This window comes from Chiloscyllium plagiosum, unplaced genomic scaffold (genome assembly GCF_037043375.1).
Source record: "Chiloscyllium plagiosum isolate Xiang-an unplaced genomic scaffold, Cpla_swu_hap1 HiC_scaffold_29, whole genome shotgun sequence".
Lineage (NCBI taxonomy): Eukaryota > Metazoa > Chordata > Chondrichthyes > Orectolobiformes > Hemiscylliidae > Chiloscyllium > Chiloscyllium plagiosum.
In genome coordinates, this window is record NW_028270167.1 from 36,420,344 (window position 1) to 36,447,502 (window position 27,159).

The 27,159-nt window shown below is 43.0% G+C and overlaps 1 protein-coding gene across 3 annotated transcripts in view; it reads left to right on the top strand.

Annotated features, from left to right (window-relative positions):
- Positions 1-27,159, top strand: part of LOC122540555 (CMP-N-acetylneuraminate-beta-galactosamide-alpha-2,3-sialyltransferase 4-like) — a 110,511-nt gene that overhangs the window by 33,694 nt on the left and 49,658 nt on the right. For 2 of the 3 annotated variants that reach the window (XM_087976492.1, XM_043676422.2), the window contains exons 2-5: positions 4,808-4,889; positions 9,564-9,651; positions 10,353-10,400; positions 18,825-18,860. In XM_087976492.1, the coding sequence (XP_087832618.1) occupies positions 4,874-4,889; positions 9,564-9,651; positions 10,353-10,400; positions 18,825-18,860 (188 nt within the window). In that variant the 5' untranslated portion in view covers positions 4,808-4,873. The remainder of the gene's footprint in view (positions 1-4,807; positions 4,890-9,563; positions 9,652-10,352; positions 10,401-18,824; positions 18,861-27,159) is intronic. The other variant, XM_087976493.1, reaches the window with a different exon arrangement.

Consider the following 27,159-nt stretch of genomic DNA (forward strand, 5'->3'; position numbering starts at 1 on the left):
TTCTCCCTCACCTCCATCCAAGGCCCGAAATGAGCCTTCCACATCCATCACAGTTTTACCTGCACATCCACCAATATCATTTATTGTATCCATTGCTCCCGATTCGGTCTCCTCTACATTGGGGAGACTGGATGCCTCCTAGCAGAGCGCTTTAGGGAACATCCCCGGGACGCCCGCACCAATCAACCACACCACCCTGTGGCCCAACATTTCGGGGAGACTAGACGCCTCCTAGCAGAGCGCTTTAGAGAACATCTCCAGGACACCCGCACCAATCAACCACACCACCCTGTGGCCCAACATTTCGGGGAGACTAGACGCCTCCTAGCAGAGCGCTTTAGAGAACATCTCCAGGACACCCGCACCAATCAACCACACCGCCCCATGGCCCAACATTTCAACTCCCCCTCCCACTCTGCTGAGGACATGGAGATCCTGGGCCTCCTTCACTGCCGCTCCCTCGCCACCAGACGCCTGGAGGAAGAACGCCTCATCTTCTGCATCGGAACACTTCAACCCCAGGGCATCAATGTGGACTTCAACAGTTTCCTCATTCCCCCTTCCCCCACCTCACCAAAGTTCCAGCTCAGCACTGTCCCCATGATTTGTCCTACCTGCCTATCTTCTTTCCCACCTATCCACTCCACCCTCCTCCCTGACCTATCACCTTCATCTCCTCCCCCACTCACCTATTGTACTCTATGCTACTTTTTCCCCACCCCCACCCTCCTCTAGCTTATCTCTCCACCCTTCAGGCTCTCTGCCTTTAATCCTGATGAAGGGCTTTTGCCCGAAAGATCGATTTTACTGCTCCTCGGATGCTGTCTGAACTGCTGTGCTCTTCCAGCACCACTAATCCAGAATCTGGTTTCCAGCATCTGCAGTCATTGTTTTTACCTACATTTTACAAAACTGCCCATCTATTTTTATCCAATTTTGGCCAGGTAAAATACCTGTTTATGACCGCCTGAGGTTTTCGACTCTACACATACCCTGCCATGGGCCTACCTCCCTACAGTAACTGGACGGTACAACTATCTGATGCAGAACTGACCATTCTTCATCTGTGGGATTAAGAGGAGGTCTCCACTTCCTCCTCTCCACCCCGTTCTTAAGATAATAATGCTCCAGAACTCCTCCAAACATTAGCTCAACACGAGTTGACTGTACAAATTTATTTGATTCAGGCTATGCTTTTTGTGAATCAATTAATGATGTTAAAATACTCTGCCCAGATTATCTTCACCTTTGAAAACAATTTCAGCTGTTCTTTTATTTGTTTGTGGCATTATATTTGCATTTATTGGTGGACTTTGTTAAACCATTGCTTTGCATATTTCACACAAAGGAAGCATGCTCAGAACCTGTTCCTGGAATTGATCTGTTTGCTGAACCTCCTTTGATCATTTCGTAGCCTTGAGCAAAACTACAACATTTAGTTCCACCTGGACGTAAGGCTACTCTTTCGATAGCTAATTGCATAAGGCTGCACGATAGCTCAGTGTTACCTCCCACAATTCAAAAATTTACAGATTAGTTCAATTGGCCATGCTAAATTACAGTGTAGGTTAGGTGCATTTATACAGGGGTAAATGTAGAGTAATAGGGTAGGCGAATGGTTCTCAGTGGGTTACTCTCTGGAGGGTCGGTGTGGACTTGTTAGGGCCAGATGCCTGTTTTCACACTGTAGCGATTCTAAACAACTCTTTACGACTCTGAGCATGACTTTTCTTAATAACAAATCACATTCCAGTTGTACTTTGTACAATGGAAGCGGAATATATTCTCTGCTAGTCCGATTTATTATAGCTTAGCTCTCTGGAGGGAAGCTAAGTCTTTCCCCTGTAAAAGTGATTGTGTTGCCCCTGAATGACTGAGTATGGCTATGGGTTTAGCGGGTTCACCTGAAGAACACGGGCTCATCCACTTTTTCGACAACAATCCTGCACATCTCTCATCTACCTTACGTATTTCTTTGTAAACAACAAAATTCACCCGGTCTTTTTGTTATAGTTAGAGCTACAACCTGGTCTGTGCTATTATCATTTCGTGGTTCCTTCTCTGACTTGTTTTTACCCATACTTATAAATCCCACGTGTCCATGCCGAAATTTCCAACATTTCAAACACTTCAAACAAACGTGGCCCAACATACTACAACAGAAACATTCAAACTTCCGAACATTCCTTCCACACTTAGCAATTTCCTTAAGACTCTGAGACAGAGTTCGAGGGGGGGGTGTTTCCTCCTGTCTATTCTCCATCTTGGCTACACCTCTTCCTTTCAATTTCCCACTTTTTATGTTTCTCAAATTTCTGGGGCTGACGGAATATGGGGCAGTTTATGGGACAGTTCATAACCGTCAGACATTATAACGGCTCATCCTGCAGTTATTATTGTTTGGTCTTTCTACAGAAGGTAGGGAAGTTTCAAATTCTAAATAAAAGTTCTCTGACAGCATCATAAATTGGTTCAGCCTTTAAAACTCTTATCCACCTATCAGCATTATTCTGTTCAGTTCAGCATAAGTTTGTCCAGGCTGTTTCTGTAAAGTACTTTTGCCAGTATGCTTCTGGGGTCAACTCATATACACTTAGAACAACCTCTTTCACCTCATAATCCCTAAAAGGTTCCTCCGACAGGGATAGATGAGATTGTATTTTACCAGTTAATTTACTTTGTAGGGACAAAGTCCAATCTGCTTTTGGCCACCTCATTTGATCATCTTTTCAAATGAGAAGTAAAGTGCTTCGACATTCATTTCTTCACAACATTTGCAAAGCTTGCACTACCTCAAACACAGCCTGACTGAACCATGGATTAGGATGAGAACTTTCCTCTTCCATGTTTCTCCAATGCTTGCCGAAGCTGCATTAATTTAATTTAGATTCTTCTCTTTCTTTTCCCTCTACTGCTATCTCTTTTCTCAGCCATGCTCTCTAGTTTTCAAAGGTCAAATACTCCTTAGAATTCTTTCTCTTCTTCTTCACTTCTTTATGCCCTTTCTTTCTCTTTGTCCACTTTGGAATTCTGTTTCCAACTTTGTTTATTTCCAATTGTCTTAACTGCTGACAAAGTTCACTGTTGCATTGCAGGTACTTCCTGTACCACTTGACCTTTGCATTTTCATGAAACCAAACTGTTCCATTATTAAATCTATAAGGGTTACACCCGAAATGTAAACTTCTCCACCTCCTGATGCTGCCTGGCTTGCTGTGTTCCCCCAGCGCCCTACTTGTTAACCCAAGCCTGGATATTGTTCAGATCTTGTTGCATTTGAACATGGACTGCTTCAGGATCGGAGGAGTTGTAAATGCTGCTGAAAATTGTGCAGTCATCGGCAACTGTCACCCTTTCTGATCTTGTGATTGAGGGAATGTCATTGATGAAGCAGCTGAAGATGAAGATGTTTGTAAGTGGAAATCCAAACGGCTGATTATTTGCAAAAAGACCCACAATATTCCATAGTTTAGAACAGAAGGACTTCTAATATTCAAGTGAAAAACCTTCTTTAATCTAAAATCCAAATTTAATATAAATTAAACTTAAATTGTCAGACTGGACTACAGACCATAAATGACATATTAAATAGCAGGATAGATCTTGAGAATTGGATTAGCAATATATCCAGCACATATATTGTCAATCTCATTCACAACATCCTTCCGAACTCTGAGTTCCTCATGAAGCAAGTCGGCTTCTCTTCCAGGAATTGTCTTCATTCCCTTCAGACAACAGAGCGCAATCAATGTGAGTTTTACACGTGGTAAATAGTTGGTAATATGAATGAATGCCATAGCTCAAAGGAGTGTGCAGAAACAGAGGGATTAGGGTTGTATGTGCATCGATATTTGAAGGAGGCTGGACATATTTGAGCTGGTAGTTAGCAAAGCACATGAGACCTTGGGCTTCAAAAGTACAGGCACTGAATACAGAGGCAGAGACGTTATGTTGTGCCATTTTAAATTTCTGGTTCATCCACAACAAGAATGTTGTGTCTCAAAACAAAACAGAAAGTGCTGGAGATGTTCAGCTGCTCTGACAGCATCCGTGGAGAGACAAAATGAATTAACATTTTGAGTCCAGTGACTCCTCATCGGCATAAGGGTCTGATGTCCTGATGAAGAGTCACTAAACTTGAAAGTTAACTCTGCTTTATGCCTGCCGATGTTGAGTTTCTCCAGGATTTTCTGTTTTTGTTTCAGGTTTCCAGCTTAGTATTGTGTCCAGTCCTGGTCACCACACTTTAGGAAGGATGTGATGGTTATGTGAGTAAGTGTAGAAAAGATTTGCTGAAATATTTCGAGTGTTGGTAGATGTTAGGCACAAGGTTAGTTATGGGAAGTTGTGATTTTTCTCCTTGGATTGTGGGACAACTTGATAACAATGCTCACAGTGATTACCAGATTGGATAAGGTGGGTGATGAAACTGTTGACATCAACTGGTGGTTGCAAGGACTAATGGACACTGATTTTAAGATTTTGGACAACAAATTCAGTGGCAACCTGAAGAAGAGCTTTATTTTGCAGTGAGTGTTTTTGACCTGGAAGTAACTGCCCATGATGATGGTAGAAGCAGAAACAATGTTTTCAAAGGGAAATTGGATGGGAAATTGAATTAAATAAATCTGCAGGGATGCAGAGACCATTCTGGGCAGTTCGATGAGCCTGCAGAAAGTCTGTGGGCTGAATAGCCTCCTCTTGTGGAGTAGATTACACTATTACTCAATCAATCTTTGATCTGTGAAGTTGTATTGCAATAGTAAGCAATATTTTAAAATCAAAATCCCCTTTCTTCCCATTACAGATATGTCCTATAAAGTCCTAAGTCCAAGAAGTGGGAATTCTATCATCGCTTGGCTGACCATTAAGGATGAAGTTCAGAGCAAGTAGGAGAGGCTTGTTGTGCACTGCAACATCTTTGTGTTCTGTGTGGAGATTGAAACACTAACTAAAAGCACACGTGAAGTCGGCTGCTATGTTACAGTGACGGGATAAGGAAGGGTACCTGAAGTGGCATTGCTATGAGGAGGCAAAAGCAGAACTTACAGAGTCTGTCATGTTCTCAGGATATCTCAAAATACTTCACAGTCAATGAAGCATTTTTTGAATTGATCCCATTGTTGTATAATAGATGATGCCACAGTCAATTTGTCACATTAAGTATGTGCAAACAACAAGATGATAAAGACACGATATTCCATGTTAGTGATTTTGATGAGGACTAAATATTGGCTAAGACGTGATGGAGAACCTCTTAAAACTATTGCCAATGTGTGGTTTATATGCTGTCAGGGTAGACCGGTCCCATCAAATTGACAGCTTCTTAGATAGTCCAAAACTCCCTTTGTCATTGAGTCATTTATTACAGGGAGGAGGGAATTCAGCTGGCTTCAGTAAAGAATACCAGATATTCAACTGTCTCTGAGAAAAAGAAAGTTCACTCTATCTCTGTATTAAATAGTCAAGAGAAAGTGAGGGCTGCAGATGCTGGAGATCAGAGCTGAAAATGTGTTGCTGGAAAAGCGCAGCAGGTCAGGCAGCATCCGAGGAACAGGAGAATCGACGTTTCAGGCATAAGCCCTTCTTCAGGATTGGAAAGAGAAGTTGCCTTTGGTTTGGAGGAAATGGGAGGATTGGAAAGAGAAGTTGCCTTTGGTTTGGAGGAAGTGGGAGGATTGGAAAGAGAAGTTGCCTTTGGTTTGGTTTGGTTGGTTCTCTTTCCAATCCTCCCACTTCCTCCAAACCAAAGGAGTAGCCATGGGCACCCACATGGGCCCCAGCTATGCCTGCCTCTTTGTAGGATATGTGGAACAGTCCATCTTCCGCACCTACACTGGCACCAACCCCCACTTTTTCCTCCGCTACATCGATGACTGTATCAGCGCTGCCTCGTGCTCCCACGAGGAGGTTGAACAGTTCATCCACTTTACCAACACCTTCCACCTCGACCTCAAATTCACCTGGACCGTCTCAGACTCCTCCCTTCCCTTCCTAGACCTTTCCATTTCTATCTCGGGTGACCGAATCGACACGGACATTTACTATAAACCGACCGACTCCCACAGCTACCTAGACTACACCTCCTCCCACTCTGCCCCCTGTAAAAACGCCATCCCATATTCCCAATTCCTTCGTCTCCGCTGTATCTACTCCCAGGAGGATCAGTTCCAAAACCGTACAACCCAGATGGCCTCCTTCTTCAAGGACCGCAATTTCCCGCCAGACGTAGTCGACAATGCCCTCCACCGCATCTCTTCCACTTCCCGCTCCTTCGCCCTTGAGCCCCGCCCCTCCAACCGCCACCAGGACAGAACCCCACTGGTCCTCACCTACCACCCCACCAACCTCCATGTACAACGTATCATCCGCCGCCATTTCCGCCACCTCCAAACGGACCCCACTACCAGTGATATATTTCCCTCCCCTCCCCTATCAGCGTTCCGAAAAGACCACTCCCTCCGTGACTCCCTCGTCAGGTCCACACCCCCCACCAACCCAACCTCCACTCCCAGCACCTTCCCCCTGCAACCGCAAGAAATGCAAAACTTGCGCCCACACTTCCCCCCTTACTTCCCTCCAAGGCCCCAAGGGATACTTCCATATCCGCCACAAATTCACCTGCACCTCCACACACATCATCTATTGCATCCGCTGCACCCGATGTGGCCTCCTCTATATTGGGGAGACAGGCCGCCTACTTGCGGAACGTTTCAGAGAACACCTCTGGGACACCCGGACCAACCAACCCAACCACCCCATAGCCCAACACTTTAACTCCCCCTCCCACTCCACCAAGGACATGCAGGTCCTTGGACTCCTCCATCGCCAGACCATGGCAACATGACGGTTGGAGGAAGAGCGCCTCATCTTCTGCCTGGGAACCCTCCAACCACAAGGGATGAACTTGGATTTCTCCAGTTTCCTCATTTCCCCTCCCCCCACCTTGTCTCAGTCAAATCCCTCGAACTCAGCACCGCCTTCCTAACCTGCAATCATCTTCCTGACCTCTCCGCCCCAACCCCACTCCGGCCTATCACCCTCACCTTGACCTCCCTCCACCTATCGCATTTCCAAAGCCCCTCCCCCAAGTCCCTCCTCCCTACCTTTTATCTTAGCCTGCTGGACACACTTTCCTCATTCCTGAAGAAGGGCTTATGCCCGAAATGTCGATTCTCCTGTTCCTTGGATGCTGCCTGACTTGCTGCGCTTTTCCAGCAACACATTTTCTTACTCTGTGGTTGACTCTCCCACAAAGGGAAACAGCCCCTCAGCATATACTCTGTCCAGTCCCTTAGGAATTTTATATATTTCAATTAGGTTTCCTCTCATTCTTTTAAACTGCAGGAGTACAAGTCCAATTTTCTCAAATCCTCTTCAAAGAAATTTCCTCCCTACCCAGGGTCAGCCTAACGAATCTTCACTGGACTGCCTTCGATAGCAATACATCTTTCCTTCGATAAATCCCCTCATAATGCTATGTAATCGCACTCTTCACAATGCCCATGGAATAAAGGCCCAATCTGCTTAAACTTTTCTAAAAAGATATTGTTCTAAGACACTGTCCTGGATATACTCTATGAACTCATCCTCCAGGTCACCTTGCCATATTGATTTATCCAATCAATATGAAGATTAAAATCACAAAAGATTATTGCAGCAACTTTCTCCCAAACCCCCAATATGTTTTGATCTGTACACAACCTTAACTATACAATTTTGCTGCAATATTTATCCACACTCATGCATTCAGCATCTTTCATTCTTATTTATCTACTTATAGCTAAAGATTCACCTGCAAGATAATATCTTCCTACTTTTATACTGTTCCTTCTGATGTTTCCCTAAGGATCTATCATTGACCCCCTTCTTTTTCTCACCTAAGTGTTGCTCCAAGCACACTTGTGACAGACAAGCCTACTTTACCATGACTTATTTCAGTTCCTTACTACTGCTAAATTACCAAACTTCTTGTCCCACATCCAATGCTGGCTAAATGGAAATCATCTCCAATCAAATATTGGAAGCTGCTGTCCATAGCTTTGTTCACTTTGAAACGATCAAGGTCTTTTCCCTGGGGGGGGGGGGGGGGGGGAGTCCAGAACTATAGGGCATAGGTTTAGGATGAGAGGGGAAAGATATAAAAGAGATCTAAAGGGTGACTTTTTCACACAGAGGATGGTGCATATGTGGAATGGGCTGCCAGAGGAAGTGGTGGAGGCTGGTTCGATTGCAATATTTAAAAGGCATTTGGATGGGTATATGAATAGGAACAGTTTGGAGAGATATGGGCCCAGGTGCTGGCTGGTGGGACTAGATTGGCTTGGGATATCTGGTTGGCATGGGCAAGTTGGACTGAAGAGTCTGTTTCCATGCTGTATATCTCTATGACTCTATGATTATGACACCGCCCCTTTCCCTGATAACTGCCCTCACCTGAAAAAAGCAATTTGCAACCATGATAATCTCATTGATGTTGCAATGAGCATCCTGTTTTACATCTACTCCATCCCTTAGATTGCCTGCGGTGTATCTTCAAGTGCTTCCTTGCTTCTGTTCAACTGCCTGTGAAATTCCCAGCCGTGTTCTTGTTACCTCACGACTTGACTCTTCTAATGTATTCCTGCCTGGCCTGCATAAAGTTGAGATTGTTGGAAGTTTGGGTGTTGGTACCTGAAACCTAACCTGAAATAAGCACAATTTCATCTATCACACATATTCTCACCGACCATCGTTGGTCTCAAATTTAACATTGTCATCTTTGCTTTAGAATTCCACTCCAATTACACTGATCTTCTCTAGCCCCATGGCTCTCCAAGAAATCTTGCCAATTCTGCTCTCTTGAATATTCTTGATGTTAATTGCTGCACCATTGGTGGCTGTGTCTTCAGTTATGGAAGCTCTCAGCTTTGAAAGTCCCTCCTTAAATTTCTTCATTTATTTAATCTCTTTCCTCCTTCAGAAAGCCCATTAAAACCTATTCCTTTGACCAAATGTTGAGTCATCTTGCCTCATATCCTTGATGTGGCTCTAAAATACTCCCGAGCAGCATTTTGAGGCATCGTATTACATTATAGGTGCTATATGTTGTTGTTTTTGTTGATTGGTGAGGTTGAGTAACTCTCATTTTGATTCTGAATTGACTCAGAATTGAAACAGAGCTGTGCTTTCATTTGATGTCCAACTTCCTTCCCGTTTCAGTTAATGTGATGTGAAGTGGGCAAATTACAATTCAATAAAACAAAAAACAGTGGATGCTGAAGATCTGAAACAAAAAAAAAGCGATTGCTGAAGAAACTCAGCATGTCTGGCAGCATCTGGAGAGAGAAATAGAGTTAATGTTTCAAGTCCAGTGATGCTTCTGATTTCCCTCCACATGCCGCCAGCTTGGCTGACTTTCTCCTGCAATTTCTGTTTTTATTACAGTTCAATGTTTAGAGAGATGTTTAATTGCAGATTATAGTGTTGTAATGTTATAATTTTACTGTTCAATGTCTGACGCTTGCTGTGAATCCTGTAATGTGGAAGGGATCAAAATAATTATTTCCTTGTGTTGTTTGTAGATTGGAATAAGAATAAATGTTTCTTTCCATTCGCTTGTGTCACACTGATCCTATTCATTTTGACCATTCATTGGACTAAGTTCTCTGGGTAAGTCCTTTCAAGTGTCTTCATCCATGAACGTTTGTAAATTCAACAATTTCTCAGTTTTTGTAATCATTATAAATTAGAAAGATTTTCTTTCAGGAAATTTATTGAACAATTCTAATTCTGTTGTACAATAGTGGCCATGCCCTCATTTCCGTTTTTGCATAGTAACTACGCTGAAGTCAAAGTTATGAGATGTGTAGATGCACATATGCAAGATCTTGTTCTTTGTGTTACAGCTTGTTTAATGTGATTTATCCATATCCCCCTTAAAACTTCCCCACATTATTTCCTGGCTGGAAGACTGGACATTTTGCTGCTGAAGAATTACAATTTACAAACCCTTTAATCTTCTACATATTTCACTTTGAAGCTGCTTGTTTTAAAAGGTCTTTAGGTCCTTTCTCTATATGATGCATGGAGAAGAGATACTGGAAGGAGGTCATGAGGGAATGATAATAACACAACACCAGATTGTAGTTGTATGATTTTTAACTTTGTCCACCCCAGTCCAACACCAGCTCCTCCACATCATGAATATAGTGGTGAGATGCCTTTCGGAATATTGATTTTTATTTGATGTATTGTCAAAATTCACTCTTATTTCATTTATGTATAGGCGCAAGTGAGTACTGCAGATGCTGGAGATTAGAGACTTCATTTATATATCCTGTGTCTGACAAATGATGTTTCATATCCTTTAGGCCATTCCTCCAAATGGGAAAATTCCACATGGACATCCATTTCCCACTGTGAGTAAAAAGAAGTTTTATCGTTCTCACATCCTTGCCTCTCCTGATGTTATGATGGGTGTTTGCAGAGTTAAAACATCAATTGTAATGGCACCTTGAACTTGGAAGTCTATTTCTCGAGCTCCTGAGTTAGGCTTATTGTCCAGACATGGAAGTTAATTGAATAAGGAACAGAAATGATCATGTACTTAAACTACTGTCTCCCTTCCTCCTTAATAAACTCCATATTCAAACAATCCTTTTGTCTGAACCTCAGAGAATCCCTACAGTACAGACAGAGGCCATTCGGCCCATTGCATCTGCACTGACCCTCTGAAAAGCATTCCACCCTATACACATGATCCCACAGTAACCATGGTTAATTCACCTAGTCTGCACATGTATGGGTAATTTAGCATGGCCAATCCACCTAACCCGCACATCTTTGGACAGCAGGAGGAAACCAGAGCACCCAAACAAAACCCATACAGATGCAGGGAGAACTCCAGAGAGATAGTTGCTGAGGTCTAGAAATAAACCCTTATCCCTCACGCTGTGAGGCGGAAGTGTCACCATACCACCTATAAGTTCTTTAAAGTTTATGGATTACAGAGTGTTTTCTCAGACATTGGAGCTTTTGGCCTTTAGTGTCATTGAGTCATAGAGCTGTACAGCATGGACATAGATCCCTTGGTCCAACTCTACCACGCTGACTAAATAAATCTAGTCCCAAAGTTTGGGAGAAGATTTGTAGCTCGTGTGCTCATTGTTGTGGTCCTGTTCGCCAAGCTGGGAATTTGTGTTGCAGACATTTCGTCCCCTGTCTAGGTGACATCCTCAGTGCTTGGGAGCCTCCTGTGAAGCGCTTCTGTGATCTTTCCTCCGGCATTTGTAGTGGTTTGAATCTGCCGCTTCTGGTTGTCAGTTCCAGCTGTCCGCTGCAGTGGTCGGTATATTGGGTCCAGGTCGATGTGCTTATTGATTGAATCTGTGGATGAGTGCCATGCCTCTAGGAATTCCCTGGCTGTTCTCTGTTTGGCTTGTCCTATAATAGTAGTGTTGTCCCAGTCGAATTCAATTCAACCCAAATTCGACCCAAACTTTGGGTCAGATATGTGGATGACACCTTTGTAATCATTAAAAACACAGAAATAGAGAACACACACCGGATCATCAACGCCACACTCACAGGAATCCGATTCACTAGAGAGGAAGAAAAGGACAACCAACTCCCATTCCTAGGCGTGATGGTACAGAGAACACCTAACAGAGAATTCACCACAAAGGTATACAGGAAAGCCACACACGCAGACCAAGTCCTAAACTACGAAAGCAACCACCCCAACACACAAAAGAAGTTGCATCAAGACACTATTCAAAAGGGCCACAACACACTGCAGTACACCAGAACTGCAAAAAGAGGAAGAAGAACACCTATACAATGTATTTGTCAAAAACGGATACCCTCGCAATTTCATCAACAGATGCCTAAGGGAAAGACAACAGAATAAGGACATGCCACAACCCAAAGGACTAGCCACACTACCATACATCAAGAGCATTTCTGAACTGACAGCCAGACTACTGCGACCACTAGGACTCATAACAGCACACAAACCAACAGCCACTCTCAGACAACAACTCACCAGGACAAAGGACCCAATACCCAGCATGAGCAAAATCAATGTGGTGTACAAAATCCCATGCAACGACTACACAAAACACTACATAGGACAAACAGGAAGACAGCTAATGATCCACATCCATGAACACCAACTAGCCACGAAACGACATGACTAGCTATCCTTAGTAGCCACACACTCAGATGATAAGCAACATGAGTTCGACTGGGACAACACTACTATTATAGGACAAGCCAAACAGAGAACAGCCAGGGAATTCCTAGAGGCATGGCACTCATCCACAGATTCAATCAATAAGCACATCGACCTGGACCCAATATACCGACCACTGCAGGGAACAGCTGGAACTGACAACCGGAAGCGGCAGATTCAAACCACTACAAATGCCGGAGGAAAGATCACAGAAGCGCTTCACAGGAGGCTCCCAAGCACTGAGGATGTCACCGAGACAGGGGACGAAACTTCTGCAACACAAATTCCCAGCTCGGCGAACAGAACCACATCAAATCTAGTCCCATTTGCCAGCACGTGGCCCATATCCCTCTAAACCCCCATTCATGAACCCTTCCTTCCAGATGCCTTTTAAATGTTGTAATTGCACCAACCTCCCCCCCTGCCTCTGACACCTCATTCCATACATGCACCACCCTCTATGTGAAAAAGAGGTCCTTGCACACTTCCTAAGTAATTTAATTAAATCCACTCAGTGTATTTGACAAGTGTGTGCTCTCATTAATTCCAAAAATGATCTTCATTTTTTTTTCACAAAAGAACAATTGACTAAGGGTGGGCCACAGGTGATGGTTTCCTGGGAAATCTGTTAGCTGAAAGTAATTGCTGTTGACATTAAGGCAGCAGTTGACAAAATGTAATACAAAGGAGACCAAATGCAATTGAAATCACTGGAAATCAGGGTAACCTTCCATTGACTGGAGTCATACCTAAGGAAGATGGTTGTAGCATTGGAGACCAAATCATCTCATGTTCACAATATTGCTGCTGTTCTGGGCTCAACCATCTAAAGCTGTTCCATCAAAAACTTCCCTTCATCAGAAGGTCAGATGTGGGGATGTTTGCTGATGACTGTGCAATGTTTAGCACCACTCATGACTCCTCACATTGGAATTGGCTCAGTGGCCACACAAACTAAGTTTTGGACAATATTCAAACTTAGCTAATAAGTTTGCTAGCATTCTTGTCATGCAAGTACATGGCAATAACCATCTCCAACAAGACAAAATCTAACCAACTTCCCTTGATAATCAATGGCATTGCCATCACTGAATCCACAGCCATCTATGTTCTGGGAGTTACTATTGACCACAAGCTTAATTGTAATATCCATAGAAACCTTGGTGTTACAAGAGCAGGTTGGAAGCTGGGAATTCTGCATTGAGCAACTCACTTCCTGTTTGCCCAGATCAACGCACGAGAACCACTTATGGTCAGGGGTCAGCACAGACACTCCCCAGGCACAAAGAAGAAGCCAGTGATTAAACATTGAGAAAAAGGGAGCATTGCTGAATCCATTTTTACTATGTATTTCAGTGAAGACCAGTTGCATTTTTGAAAAGAAATGAATCTCAGTTACTAGCTGAATGACTATGCCACAAGATTTCACATTTTAAGCACTGTACCAAGAGCTAAATAAAGCAAGCTTGGTGAATGTATCACCGTGTTTTGCTAACATTTATTGTTTAAGCTTGAAAATCTAAATAGAACATTCCTCATTCTAACTTTCACCCTAAAGTTCCCATACATTTTACAGGATCTTGAGGATCCCTTAACTTCTCCTGGACCTGTCAAGAAATGCCACAGCTCTCTGAATTCACTGAGTTTCTACTTGGCTCTCAGATTTTCACTGTGCTATGAGATTTGTATCAACGCCTGTCTAGGCAAACTCTCCAATTGTCTTTCAACATCTCACTATTATGGATGCCTCACTCAAGAATACGCCTCACTGTATTCTTGTCTAGTGAGACCAAGTTAGGAAATCCCGAAACACCTGCCATCTTCTACAGCTGGTTCCAGTAACTTCAAAGCACCAGTTGCTGGATGTTTTGTCTTTTTAAACTCCAGTGACTTCCAAACACCACTCTCTGAGAAATCACGGAGCTAAACCCCTCACCAAGAAAGGTATCTCCCTCTGTGACCTACTTCCAGGAGAATGTGGTACTTCTGGGATGTTCCAGTCAAACATTTAAGCTGATTATGTCCAATAAACTTCCCTTTGTTCTGGGAAACCTTACAATTAATTTAAACCCCTTACTGAGACAGCAGTAGACGTCCAGCTTTAACCAAGGGGCTCAGAAAAGTTGCCTATTCAATTTCCCACATTTTCCCAAGAAAATAACATGGGCCACCTTTTGATTTGAAATTCCCTGAGGATTTTCTGACAGCCTCTTCCACCAGTTTTCATTTCACCCACATGTAACAATTTCATTGCTGAAAATCAAACAACTGGACATTTGTAACAATTGTCACTACAATGAAACAATTCAGTTTCAATTGCATCAGAGCATCGTGTCAGAGATGTTGAAGTAAACTGAATCTAATCCATACAATGGAAAAGTTATGCAATCTGAACACCCACTACTTCCACTCCATTTGATTCAGCATTCCATGTTAAAATCAGACAGTTTAAAAAAAAGGAGGGGATGTTTCATAGTCATTAGATTTTGAAATAGAGGTGTTTCTAGTTTATTGCTAAAATAACAGTGAAAAAGAAATATGTTCTCTGCAGTAACAATGGTTGTTATGATTGGCTCCAAATACACAGAAATTGGATTCACTTGGCACAATCTCTTCGACTACAAGTTGCCAATCAGATTTCGATTTCAAACCTTTGTTTTTAAAAGCTCGACAAATGTTTTGTTTCAAGTTGATTACAAGTGACATAGTGCAATGAGGCACTGTATCAATAAGATACTAAATAAATATGTAATGGGTAAGAAGGACATTGCGTGCTGAAGAAAGTGCAAGTTACAGAGAGTTGAAGGGCAGAGTCAATTGGCTACAGTTCAGGAACAAAAGGTGTTCTATTACATTGCTCAGTGTAACCTATAAACCACTAACTACTGGAAAGCCTGTAGAGGAGCAAATCTTTAGAAAAATTACAGAGAAATGTAGTAGAGTATTTATAATGGGGGACTTCAATTATCCAAATATAGACTGGCATAATTGTAGTGTAAGGGACTAGTGATCTTGGATTGTGTTCAGATGATTTCCTCCAACAGTATGTGTCCAGTCCAACAAGAAAGGATGCATCGTTGGACCGGGTCCTAGGAAATGAGGTGGGCCAAGTGGATCAAGTATCAGCGAGGGAACATTTTGGAAACAGTGATCATTGTATCATGAAGTTCAATAATCCAGAGTAAGAAACGCCAGTTGCTGGAGAGCTGACTTCAATATAACAAGATCAAAGCTGTGCAGGATTGACTGGAACGAGAGGTTGACAGGAAAAATGCTAACTGAACAATGGGCTAACTTCAAAGAGCAGATGGTTAAGTACAAGCAAGGGCTAGCCCCTCAAATGAGAACACTAGGCCAAACAAATCCAGTGCTCCCCACCTGACAAAGGAGATAGAAATTAATATGAGAAAGAAAAGTGTGCTTATGACAGGTGTATGGCAGAAAACAGGTTTGGGACTCTAAAGACGTTCTGAAGGTTTAGAGAACATGTCAAAAAGCAGAGAAGATTAGATTAGATTCCCTACAGTATGGAAACAGGCCCTTCAGCTCAACAAGTCCACACTGACCCTCCAAAGAGTAACCCACCCAGGCCCATTCCCCCTACCCTATATTTCCCCCTGACTAATGCACCTAACACCACGGGCAATTTAGCATGGCCAATTCACCTAACCTGCACATCTTTGGATTGTGTGAGGAAACTGGAATGCCCGGAGGAAACCCATGCAGACACAGGGAGAATGTGCAAACTCCACACAGGAGGCTGGAATCAAACCCGGGTCCCTGACGCTGTGAGGCAGCAGTGCTAACCACCGAACCACCATATTATGAATTATGATCGAAGATGTTCATTCAGCATGAGGGGAAAACCCAAAGTCTTATAGGCATAGAAACAGTAAGAGAGTGGTAAAAGAAGGAGTAGGACTGATTAAAGATCAAAAAGTGGACACACACATGGATGCAGGGACATACCTGAGGTTTCCATCAGAGTGGTGCTGGAAAAACACAGCAGGTCAGGCAGCATCCGAGGAGCAGGAAAATTGACGTTTCGGGCAAAATCAGGAATAGAGGCAGGGGGCCTCCGAGGTGGAGACATAAATGAGAGGAGTGGGGTGGGGCTGGGGAGAAGGTAGCATAGAGTGCAATAGGTGAATGGGGGTGGGGATGGAGGTGATAGGTCAAAGAGGAGGGTGGAGCGGACAGGTGGGAAGGGAGATTGGTAGGTAGGACAGGTCATAAATGAGGTGTTAAGTGAATACTTTGTATCTGTTTTACAAAAGAGGAGGCTGTTGCCCAAGCCATGGTGACTGGAGGAAAACCTGCCACTAGATGATAGCAAAATAAATAAAGAAGAAATGGTGGGTAGACTGTTGGCACATAAAGGTGACAAGGCACCACGACTGGATGAAATGTATCCAAGTCTTTGGGGGGACATTGACATAATCTTCCAATCTTCCCAATCTGGGGTGGTGTCAGAATACTGGAGGATTGCAAATATTACATCTTTGTTCAAGAAAAGATGTAAGGATTATCCCTACAATTACAGATCAATCAGTTTAACTATGGTGGTGAGGAAGCTACGAGAAATTATTATTTGGCATGGAATTGGCAGTCACGTTGAAAAAACATATTGATTAGGAAGATTGAGCATGGATTTCCAAAGAGGCAATCTTGTTTAACTAACTTGCTCAAGATTTTTGAAGAGGTTAACTGAGAGGTTTGATGAGGGCAATGCTGTTGATGTCTGTGGATTGACGCAAAACTTGAAGAATTCTAAACAGTGAGAAGGACAATACAGAGCTCCAAAAGCACGCAGACAAATTGATGGAGTGGGCAAAAAGGTGGAAAATGAGTTTAATGCTGAGAAGTGTAAGGTGATGTATTTTGTTTGGAAGAACATTAAAAGACAACATAAAATAAGAGTTATAATTCTAAAGTAGGTGCAGGAGCAGAGGAAGCTGGGTATATAGGTGCTCAGATAATTGAAGGGACAGGACAAGCAGAAAGAGCAATTAGAAAAGCAGTATGGTCAGCTCTATTAATAGGGGCATAGAGTACAAGAGATAGGAAGTGATTTTGATCTTATGCCAAGATATTTGTTAGACCTCAGCTGGAGTATTATATACAATTTTAGGCACCAGATTATAGGAAAGATGTGAATGTATTGACCATAAGGTCATAAGACATAGGACATAGAGGCAGAAATTAGGCCATTCAGCCCATCGAGTCTGCTCCACCATTCAATCATGGCTGATACATTTCTCAACCCCATTCTTCCACTTCCTCCTCATAACCCTTGATTCATTTGACAGTCAAGAACCTATCCATCTCCGTCTTAAATATGCTCAATGACCTGGCCTCCACAGCCTTCTGTGGCAGTGAATTCCATAGATTCACCAATCTCTAGCTGAAGAAGATTTTTTTAAAATTAGATTAGATTACTTACAGTGTGAAAACAGGCCCTTCGGCCCAACAAGTCCACACCGACCCGCCGAAGCGCAACCCACCCAGACCCATTCCCCTACATTTACCCCTTCACCTAACACTACAGGCAATTTAGCATGGCCAATTCACCTGACCTGCACATTTTGGATTGTAGGAGGAAACCAGAGCACCCGGAGGAAACCCACGCAGACACAGGGAGAATGTGCAAACTCCACACAGAGAGTCGCCTGAGGCAGGAATTGAACCCGGGTCTCTGGCCACTGTGAGGCAGCAGTGCTAACCACAGCGCCATTCTCCTTATCTCTTTTCTAAAAGGTCTTCCCTTTTCTCTAAGACTGTGCCCACGGGTCCTAGTCACTGGCTGCCATCCTGAGAAAGACCCTTTTATCCCCACTGTCTGCCTTCCATGCTAGTACTTTGCCTCTAACACCAAGGGCCCTTATCTTACTCAGCAGCCTCCTGTGTGGCACCTTGTCAAAGGCCTTCTGCGAGTTTGAGTAGATAACATCCATTGGCTGTCCTTGGTCTAACCTGCTCATTAACTCCTCAAAGAATTCTAACAGATTTGTCAGGAATGGACTCCACTTGGGCAGCAGTAATTTATAAGAATGGTTCAAGGAATGAGAACATTTAGCTATTAGGATAGATTGGAACTGTTCTCCTTAGGGAGAAGAAAACTGAGAGGAGTTTTGAGGGATGTTTTCAAAACCATAAGCAGGCTAGATCGAGTAGACGGGGAGAAACTTTCCCCATTCATAAAAGGAACAAGAAAGAGAGAGCGCAGAATCGATGGCATGTGCAAGCAAAGCAAGGATAATGTGATAGAAACACCTTTTCACATTGCAGATAGTTAGAGTCTGGAATACATTGCCTGGAAATGTGTTGGAGACAGATTCAATTGAGGCATTCAAGAGGGTATTTGATTATTTGGATAAAGATAGTGGACGAGGAAATGGGGCAAAGGCAGGAGATTGGCAATAGATGACGATGCTCAATTGAACAGCCAATACAGGCATGGTGGGTCAAGTGGCCTCAGCGCTGTAACAATTCTGTGATTTTATGACTCTGTATGTGTTTTTTGATTATTGTTATTTGCTGTATCAGAAGCATTCATTCAGTGTCACTATTAATTATGTCTCTAATGTTAATGTTTATTTCTTTTCTTCAGATTCAGAAAAGTTAGCAAAATTGATTTTGTTGACTTGTAAGTAAAACTAATTCAAATCAAATCCCATTCACGTGTCATCCCTGTGCTTGCTGATTGACATTAGCTCCGAGATCAGCAATACCTTGATTTAAAAATTCGCGGCCCGGTGCTAACTATAGCCTTTCCACTCCCTGTATTCTCTTCAAATCCCACAATTCTCCAAGATACCTGGCTTTTCATTCTGGCCTTATGCACATCTATAACTTAAATTGGGACCGCCAACCCAGACAGACACACACACACAGACAGACACACAAACACACAGACAGACACACACACAGACACTTTCTCACACTCACAACCCCCAACCCAGACAGACAGACACACACACATAGACAGACACACACACAGACACTTTCTCACACTCACAACCCCCAACCCAGACAGACACACACACACACACAGACAGACACACACACAGGCACTTTCTCACACTCACAACCCCCAACCCAGACAGACACACACACAGACAGACAGACAGACATACAGACACTTTCTCACACTCACAACTCTCAACCCAGACAGACACACACACAGACACTTTCTCACACTCACAACCCCCAACCCAGACAGACACACACACAGACAGACACACAGACACTTTCTCACACTCACAACCCCCAACCCAGACAGACAGACACACAGACAGACATGTTCTCACACTCACAACCCCCAACCCAGACAGACAGACACACACAGACACTTTCTCACACTCACAACCCCCAACCCAGACAGACAGACACACACAGACACTTTCTCACACTCACAACCCCCAACCCAGACAGACAGACACACAGACACTTTCTCTCACTCACAACCCCTAACCCAGACAGACACACACACACAGACACTTTCTCACACTCACAACCCCCAAACCAGACAGACACAGACAGACACACACACACACACACACAGACAAAGACCCACATGCACACATATATTTTGTGTGGTGAATTTGTACTTGCAGAGTTACATTGTACTTTGCTCAAAAACTGCATACATTCATGTAGAACTCTGAGCTCAAAAACTGCATGTATTTATGTAAAACTTCGTTATCTCACTTTTTAGATTGGAATCAATCTAAACATCATGTCATAGACAGAGAACACGGGGGCTAACACCTTCAACATATTGTCTAACTATCACCATTGTTAACAGCTAACCCGAGAATGCAACCTTTTTAAAAAAAGGTTTTGTGATTTACACATGAAAGAAGTGAAACTATCACTGTATTCTAACAGATGAAAGACTTAACAGACAATCAATTTTTCAATGTATAATTTCAGTTACATCACACTGTAAATTTTTGCTATAAATTCTGTGTTAGGATTGAGCCCTCCACTATCACCTGATGAAGGACTGTCGCTCCGAAAGCTAGTGTGCTTCCAATTAAACCTGTTGGACTATAACCTGGTGTTGTGTGATTTTTAACTTTGTACACCCCAGTCCAATACCAGCATCTCCAAATGCTGTAAATAGCGCATGAGACCAAAGACAAAACGCCAATGGGTTCATGCCAGGAGATGATTGATCTGTGAATAAGGTCACTGTTTTATCTTCACAAAGTAAACAAGTTCTTGGCTTCACACTCCTGCTTCAATTGTTCATCAACCACAGTCCACTCCTTTGTTGTGACAACAAGTTTATTCATTCCAATGTCAACAGATTGAATAACCTTGAACTTCTGGCCCTCAGTGAATCTTGCAAGATGTTTGAGGGGAACATGAGAAAACTTGTGGGTCCCTTCTCCCCTTTTTTCAGCCATAATCATGTTTTGTCACTGAATAATAGATGGTTCCAATGACCGAACAAGGTCATTCAGCCCATTGGACTTCCAGAACAATTCAGTGAGTTACACTCTCCCATCCTTTGACTGTAACCCACACAGTTCATCCCTCTGCACCATATCCTTGATAAAAGTCACTATTGGTTTTCCTGCCAAAATCTCTTAGGTGCTGCATTCTGGAATTAGATCACTGCGTGAAAACATTTTGCCTCATGTACTTATTGGTTCTTTGTCAGTGATCTAGTTCTCCACTCTTCCACCAACAGGAACAGTTTCTCTTTACTCACTCTGTTTAAACTCTGCATGATTTTGAATATTTTATCAAATCTCCTCTAAGCCTCTTCTTTAGGGAAAATGATCTCATTTTCTCCAATTTACTGAAGTCCCTCAAACCTCCAACTACTCTCGTAAACCTTTTCTACCCTGTCTCTAAAGACTTCACATCCTTCTTAAATTGCTGTTCCTGGAATGGATCACAATACTCCTGATGAGGTTGAACTAATGTTTGATAAATATCCATTGTAATTTGTTTTATTTTATATATCAACCCCAAGATCCTGGATGGCTTTCTAAGTCAGTTTTTCAACCTTTGGTGTCAACTTCAATGTCTTGTGTGCAATTTTGATGTCTACTTACTGCTAGCAACTCTTTAGAATTGTACCTTTAGTTTAGATTACATTTCCCCAAACATCCTACCAAAATGCATCACTTCATCCTTCTCTGGATAATTTTCATCTGCTACCTGTCTGCCCATTCCATCAATCTCGTTTTCTTATTTTTTGACTCAAGCTTTGAGTCCAGCTCATTAAATTTGATCACAAAAATCTTTGGTCTTCCCTGGCAGAGTGTGTTGCATACTTTCCTTCAGTATGAAAAACAAACATTTATTGATAATCTCCTTCTCAGCTCACAGTGAATTTTGTTAAAGTTCTTTTCACTCAAATTAATCACTGAGCTGCCCTTAACACCATTTGATATCTTGTTGTCCACTCCAAATCTCATCCAAAATCCCTGTGACTGTGGAATAATTTGCTTTTGTTTTAGTTTTGACTTCAAGTTTGGACACCACTCCTCTGGCCTTACAAAAAACAGTAATAATTGCAAATTGTGCACTTTCAGCATACGGTTATTTAGCAGTATAGAGCTTGAATCTGACTGATAAGTGAGACATGTAGCTGAAGCTTTTTGTCTTACACTTGTCAGGACAATGACAAAGAAGATCTAATTCTAAATGTTCATAATAATTTTACAACAGAAGGAAAGGGGTTGATTGTTTGATAAGACAACTCTGATTGTATGAGGGGCTTCCTCTTTTTAACACAGTGAGGATATACGCTCGACAGGAGTATTTTAGACAAAAGTTGACACTGAGCTAGTGAAAGATATATGTGGCCAACAGCTTGATCAAAACATTTCTTCAAGATGAATTGAGAAGTAGAGCTGTTTGCAAAAGGAATTTCAAAGCTAAGGTTATTGGAATCTGATGGCATAAATAATTGATGTATAGAGGGATTGCTAGCAATCTTATTACTGAACCAGCAAACAGTCATTTCCAGCAATTCTGGAAATTTGTCTAGAACTCTGGATCTGCTGAGCTTGTGATTAGCTCAAGGCACAAACTCATCTGTTTACCCAGAGAACAAACGTCTGTTGCTTCTAGATTTTGTCACCATAATTTTTATAATCCCAGAAGTGACTATATACATCTCCTGCGTTCTCATTGCTAGGGGAAACCTTCCTCTGTGCAATATCTGGAAGGAGACCTTTTTGATGCTGATCTCGAAAAAGCCTCGATCTAAATTGCATGTTTGCGCATTTTAAAGATTATGAATTTCGTTTTTCTTTTTCTTTTCTTGACTCTCTTCAGTTGCATGTCTTCTTTCAAATCTTGCCTCTCGGGTGCCCTGCCAACTCAGATCTCCATCCCAACCCATCTGTGCAACTGGACCTTTCTATTCTATTGGCACCAACTCAGGCTTGACTGCCTCATATAAACTGGAATCCTCTGGGTGGCTGCTCAAGGCATTTGCCATTGACTTATATCAAACAGAAACCTCATTGCCTAATCCTAGTGTCTCTTCAAACTTGGCAGTCAATGTATCTGCTGAGGGCTAATCTTGCTGATCGGCTTCTTCAGCTCTCATCACTCCAATTGCATCTCCCACCAGAAACTCCATTCAGCTGTGTAACAGAACCTTGCCATCCATGATGGATAATTGCACCAACATCATGACCTCAGTAAAACATGGGAGGTGATTAGTTCTGCTGCAACTGACTGTGGTTTGTTACACCTGTCACAGAGTGTTTAATGCTTCTAACAAGCAAAGAAACTGGGAGTTGACTATTAATAATAATAAACAATAATATTTATTTATTTTATACAATTATTACTATAACAACAAAACAACAGCTGCTGGGTCAGTTACAGACTGTCTGTAGCTGCAGTCTGTCAGGATTCTGCAGGTTGGTTTATTAACACAGTCACTTTGGTCATGGTTTGTCTCAAGTTCCCAGCATGCCTCAGTTATTGTCCATTTTCATAAGTGAGCGGCCCGTCCGGCCACAGTCCCTCCTCTTGATCCGGAATGTGAAGCGTGATGGGTCACATGATCACAGACCAACTTCTACCTGGTGACTCCACGATCATCCAGGCTCACGCAAAGCACAACATACACTTAAACAACAAAACGTTTGCAGGTAGCAGATTAAAATCACACCTAACTACGATCAAGCAAAATCATCAAACTATATCTAAATGGAGTGTCATTATTTGGATTTTACGGCTGATCAAACATAAATTAAATTAATAAAATAATTTAAAATAAATAAGACAATGGAGAAACAAATAAATACATAGAAAAATTCAGAATAAAATGGAAAAATCAAGCAAATGTTATAAAACCAGAAAACATTTTATACAAACAATATGATGACTAATATTTACTAGGCTAACAAATATTTATCCTGGTCTGTTCTGTGTTTCTGGTGTGTCATTTCCGGTGTTGGTGATAATCTCGATAAAGTAACTCTTGATTATATTCTGCATGATGATGGTTGTCCTGAAGAGAGATCAAGGTTCTTTCTGATATTATCCTTATTTAATATTTGAATAGTTTTGAACTAAGGTAATGCATATGCCCTAACACACCACCTTCCTACGTTTTATGAAGGGAATAGGAGTGTCACCCCATGTGGAATGTTAATTTGACCTGATAGACTCCAACCTCGGTTTCCAGTGGGAGGGGTTAGGGTGTTTTAAATAGTTTAACCATGGAGTGGTCAGAAAAAAGTGAAATGATGCTGTCATCATGAACAATGAATTAAGTGTAAAGACAAAGTGGTCCTTGTCACCTACGAAGGAAATTTGAAGATGAAAGTGAGACTGTCGATGTGACCCTGGGCAGAATTTTATATGGAGCTTATATCCAATGAACAATGCTAGCGAAACCAGTTACTTCCTAACTTGGAGATGCCAGTGTTGGAGTGGGGTGTATAAAGTTAAAAATCACACAACACCAGGTTATAGTCCAACAGGTTTAATTGGAAGCACTAGCTTTCGGAGCAACGCTCCCTTATCAGGTGGTTGATGAAGGAGCAGCACTCCGAAAGCTAGTGCTTCCAATTAAACCTGTTGGACTTTAACCTGGTGTTGTGTGATTTTTAACTTTGTACAGGTTACTTCCATCAGGGAGAATGTGCAAACTCCACACAGGAGGCTGGAATCAGCATGTACAGGAATAAGAGTTGGTCCCACTGGGACTGCAGAGACGTGTGAAATGTGTGTGGGTTCAGACCATCAGAAACAGTTGCACCTCACCTTGGGTGGCTGTGATGAGCTGTTTCATCACCTGCATTCATCAAATGTTGTGAATCTTCAGACTCTGGGAGGGTGGCAATATTGTATCCTTCCAGTTCGCACATCCATCTCCTGTCATTCTCTCTAGCGGAAAGACCCTGAATGTTGGATGTTACCATTTGATGGTCTGGGTCAGTCTGTTTGTCTCTGGTCTCTGGTCTGTACCAGCCTTTTAGTGTTGTCACATTAATATGTTGTGGACATGTCATCAGAGATCTGAGTTAGAATGAGAGAGGGCTGTTGATTTTCCTGTCTGTCAGGGAGCTATTGGGGAGTTCTGTCGTGTCTGGACTGTTGGGAATGTGTAACATGTCTGTGCTGTCAATCACTAGCGAGTTGCTCCAATTTGTTGAAGATTCCACCTTAAAATAATTAAGTCGTCTGGGGGTTCCTTGGGCGTTGAAGTTGCAGTCGGTTGCAGTGATGGGAGAATAAAACTTTCATTAGGGGTGCAGTCTGACTGAGAGGATGTGTGGGGGAGTGTCCTTAGTCTTGTCACTTGCTCTAGGGCAGTGTCATCCACCAAACATATACCTAGGTGGTGAGAGTGGCTGTGTTGTGTGTGCCATAGGCTTTTCATTGGCTTTCAGGGTAGCAGCTGGTCTTTCCCGTGGCTAGTAGAACCTTGTATATGAGGGACTAGCCTTATCCACCACAGTGTGTGCTCCTGAATATTTAGGGGAGAGAAAGGAACCAGGATTGTATATCTATAGCATCACCTGCTGTGCCATGGGATATTCGACAGGGTTAACTTTACTGTGGAAGGGAGCTCACTTTCCTTTTAGTCCCTAACCTGACAGCTGCTGCTAACTGAGCTGGCATGGTGGCACAGTGGTTAGCATTGCTGCTTCACAGCGCCAGGAACCCGGGTTCAATTCCAACCTTGGGTGGCTGTCTGTGTGGAGTTTGCACGTTCTCCCCGTGTCTGCGTGGATTTCCTCCGGGCGCTTCGGTTTCCTCCCACAGTCCAAAGACGTGCAGGTCAGGTGAATTGCTCATGCTAAATTGCCAGTAGAGTTAGGTGCATTAGTTAGGAGGAATGGGTCTGGATGGGTTACTCTTCGGAGGGTCGGTGTGGACTTGTTGGGCCAAAATATAGGCCTGTTTCCACACTGTAGGGAATCTAATCTATCTGAATGGCCTCGATGTTCTCGGGGAGCTGCTGTATGGCTTTCTCATGGGGGAGGGCAGTGAAAGACTGAACAGGTGGTTGACTCCTTTCATGAGTTGGCCTGTCATGAGGGTATGGTGGGTATACCCTGGGGGTCACGTACCATCGTGAGGACAAATGGAAGCACTGTGTCCCAGGTTTTATTATTCTGCTGCACCATCTTCCTAATCATCCCTTTCAGGGTGTGGTTCAACCTTTCCACGATCCCGCTGGATTGAGGGTGGTATGCAATGTGGAATTTCTGCTTGATACCAAACATTGTCATCACGTTCTGCATGATTTGGCTGGTGAAATGGGTTCCCTGCTCTGACTCGCTGCTGCGGGGTAGGTCCCACCTCGTAAATATCTGTTGTGTTAGGGTTTGTGTGGTCATTTTGGCCATATTTGTCCTAATTTGAAAAGCCACAGCCCATTTTGTAAATGTGTCTATCATGAATAGAATATAAATAAATCTGTTCCCACATACTGGAAGGGGACCAATATAATCAATTTGTAGATTTGTTTGGGGCCCTTCCACTGAACGGTGTGCCTCAGTTCTCCCTGTTGAATGAACCTGCCTGGATTGTTGTGGGCAAACACCAGACAGTTCCCTATGTAGTGTGCTATATCCCTGTGTAACTTAGGCCACCAATACAGTTCTTTCAATTGTTCAGTAGTGGCCTCTATTTCCTGGTGCCCATATCCATCATGGTATTGATATACCATTTAATTCCTGTGTTGCATTGGAACTACATAGACTTATGCTTTTAACACAAATCCACCCCAGGTATCTCTCCTTTTAGAATTAGAATTAGAATCTCGACAGTATGGAAACACGCCCTTTGGCACTACAAGTCCACACCGACTCTCCGAAGAGTAACCCACCCAGATCCATTCCCCTACCCTATATTTGTCACTGACTAATGCACCAGCCTACACATCTCAGAACACTAAGGGAAGTTTAGCATGGCCAATTCACCTGACCTGCACACCTTTTGGAATGTGGGAGGAAACCAGAGCACCCAGAGGAAGCCCACGCAGACACGGAGAGAATGTGCAAACTCCATACAGATAGTCCACCAAGACTGGAATCGAACCTGGGTCCATGGCACTGTGAGGCAGCAGTGCTAACCACTGACCCTCTCGGCCGCCACATTTAGCACAATCCTCTGGATGAACTCCTTCCACAATCTATTTTAAGGAATTATCGCAGTGTTGTGCTTGCCTAAGGTTCCTCTGTGTTGGTTTGGCTGACAGTGACTGCATCAGCCTGTTCACCTCTGGGTAGAGAGAGTGAGGCCTGCAGATGATAGAGATCAGAGTTGAGAGTGTGGTGCTGGAAAAGCACAGCAGGTTAGGCAGCGTCCAAGCCTTAATTCCTGATGAAAGGATTATGCCTGAAATGCTGATTCTCCTGCTCCTCAGATGCTGCCAGATCTGCTGTGTGTTTCCAGCACCACACTCTCGACTCTACTCACCTCTGGGTGGCTGCTAGAATTCTCCT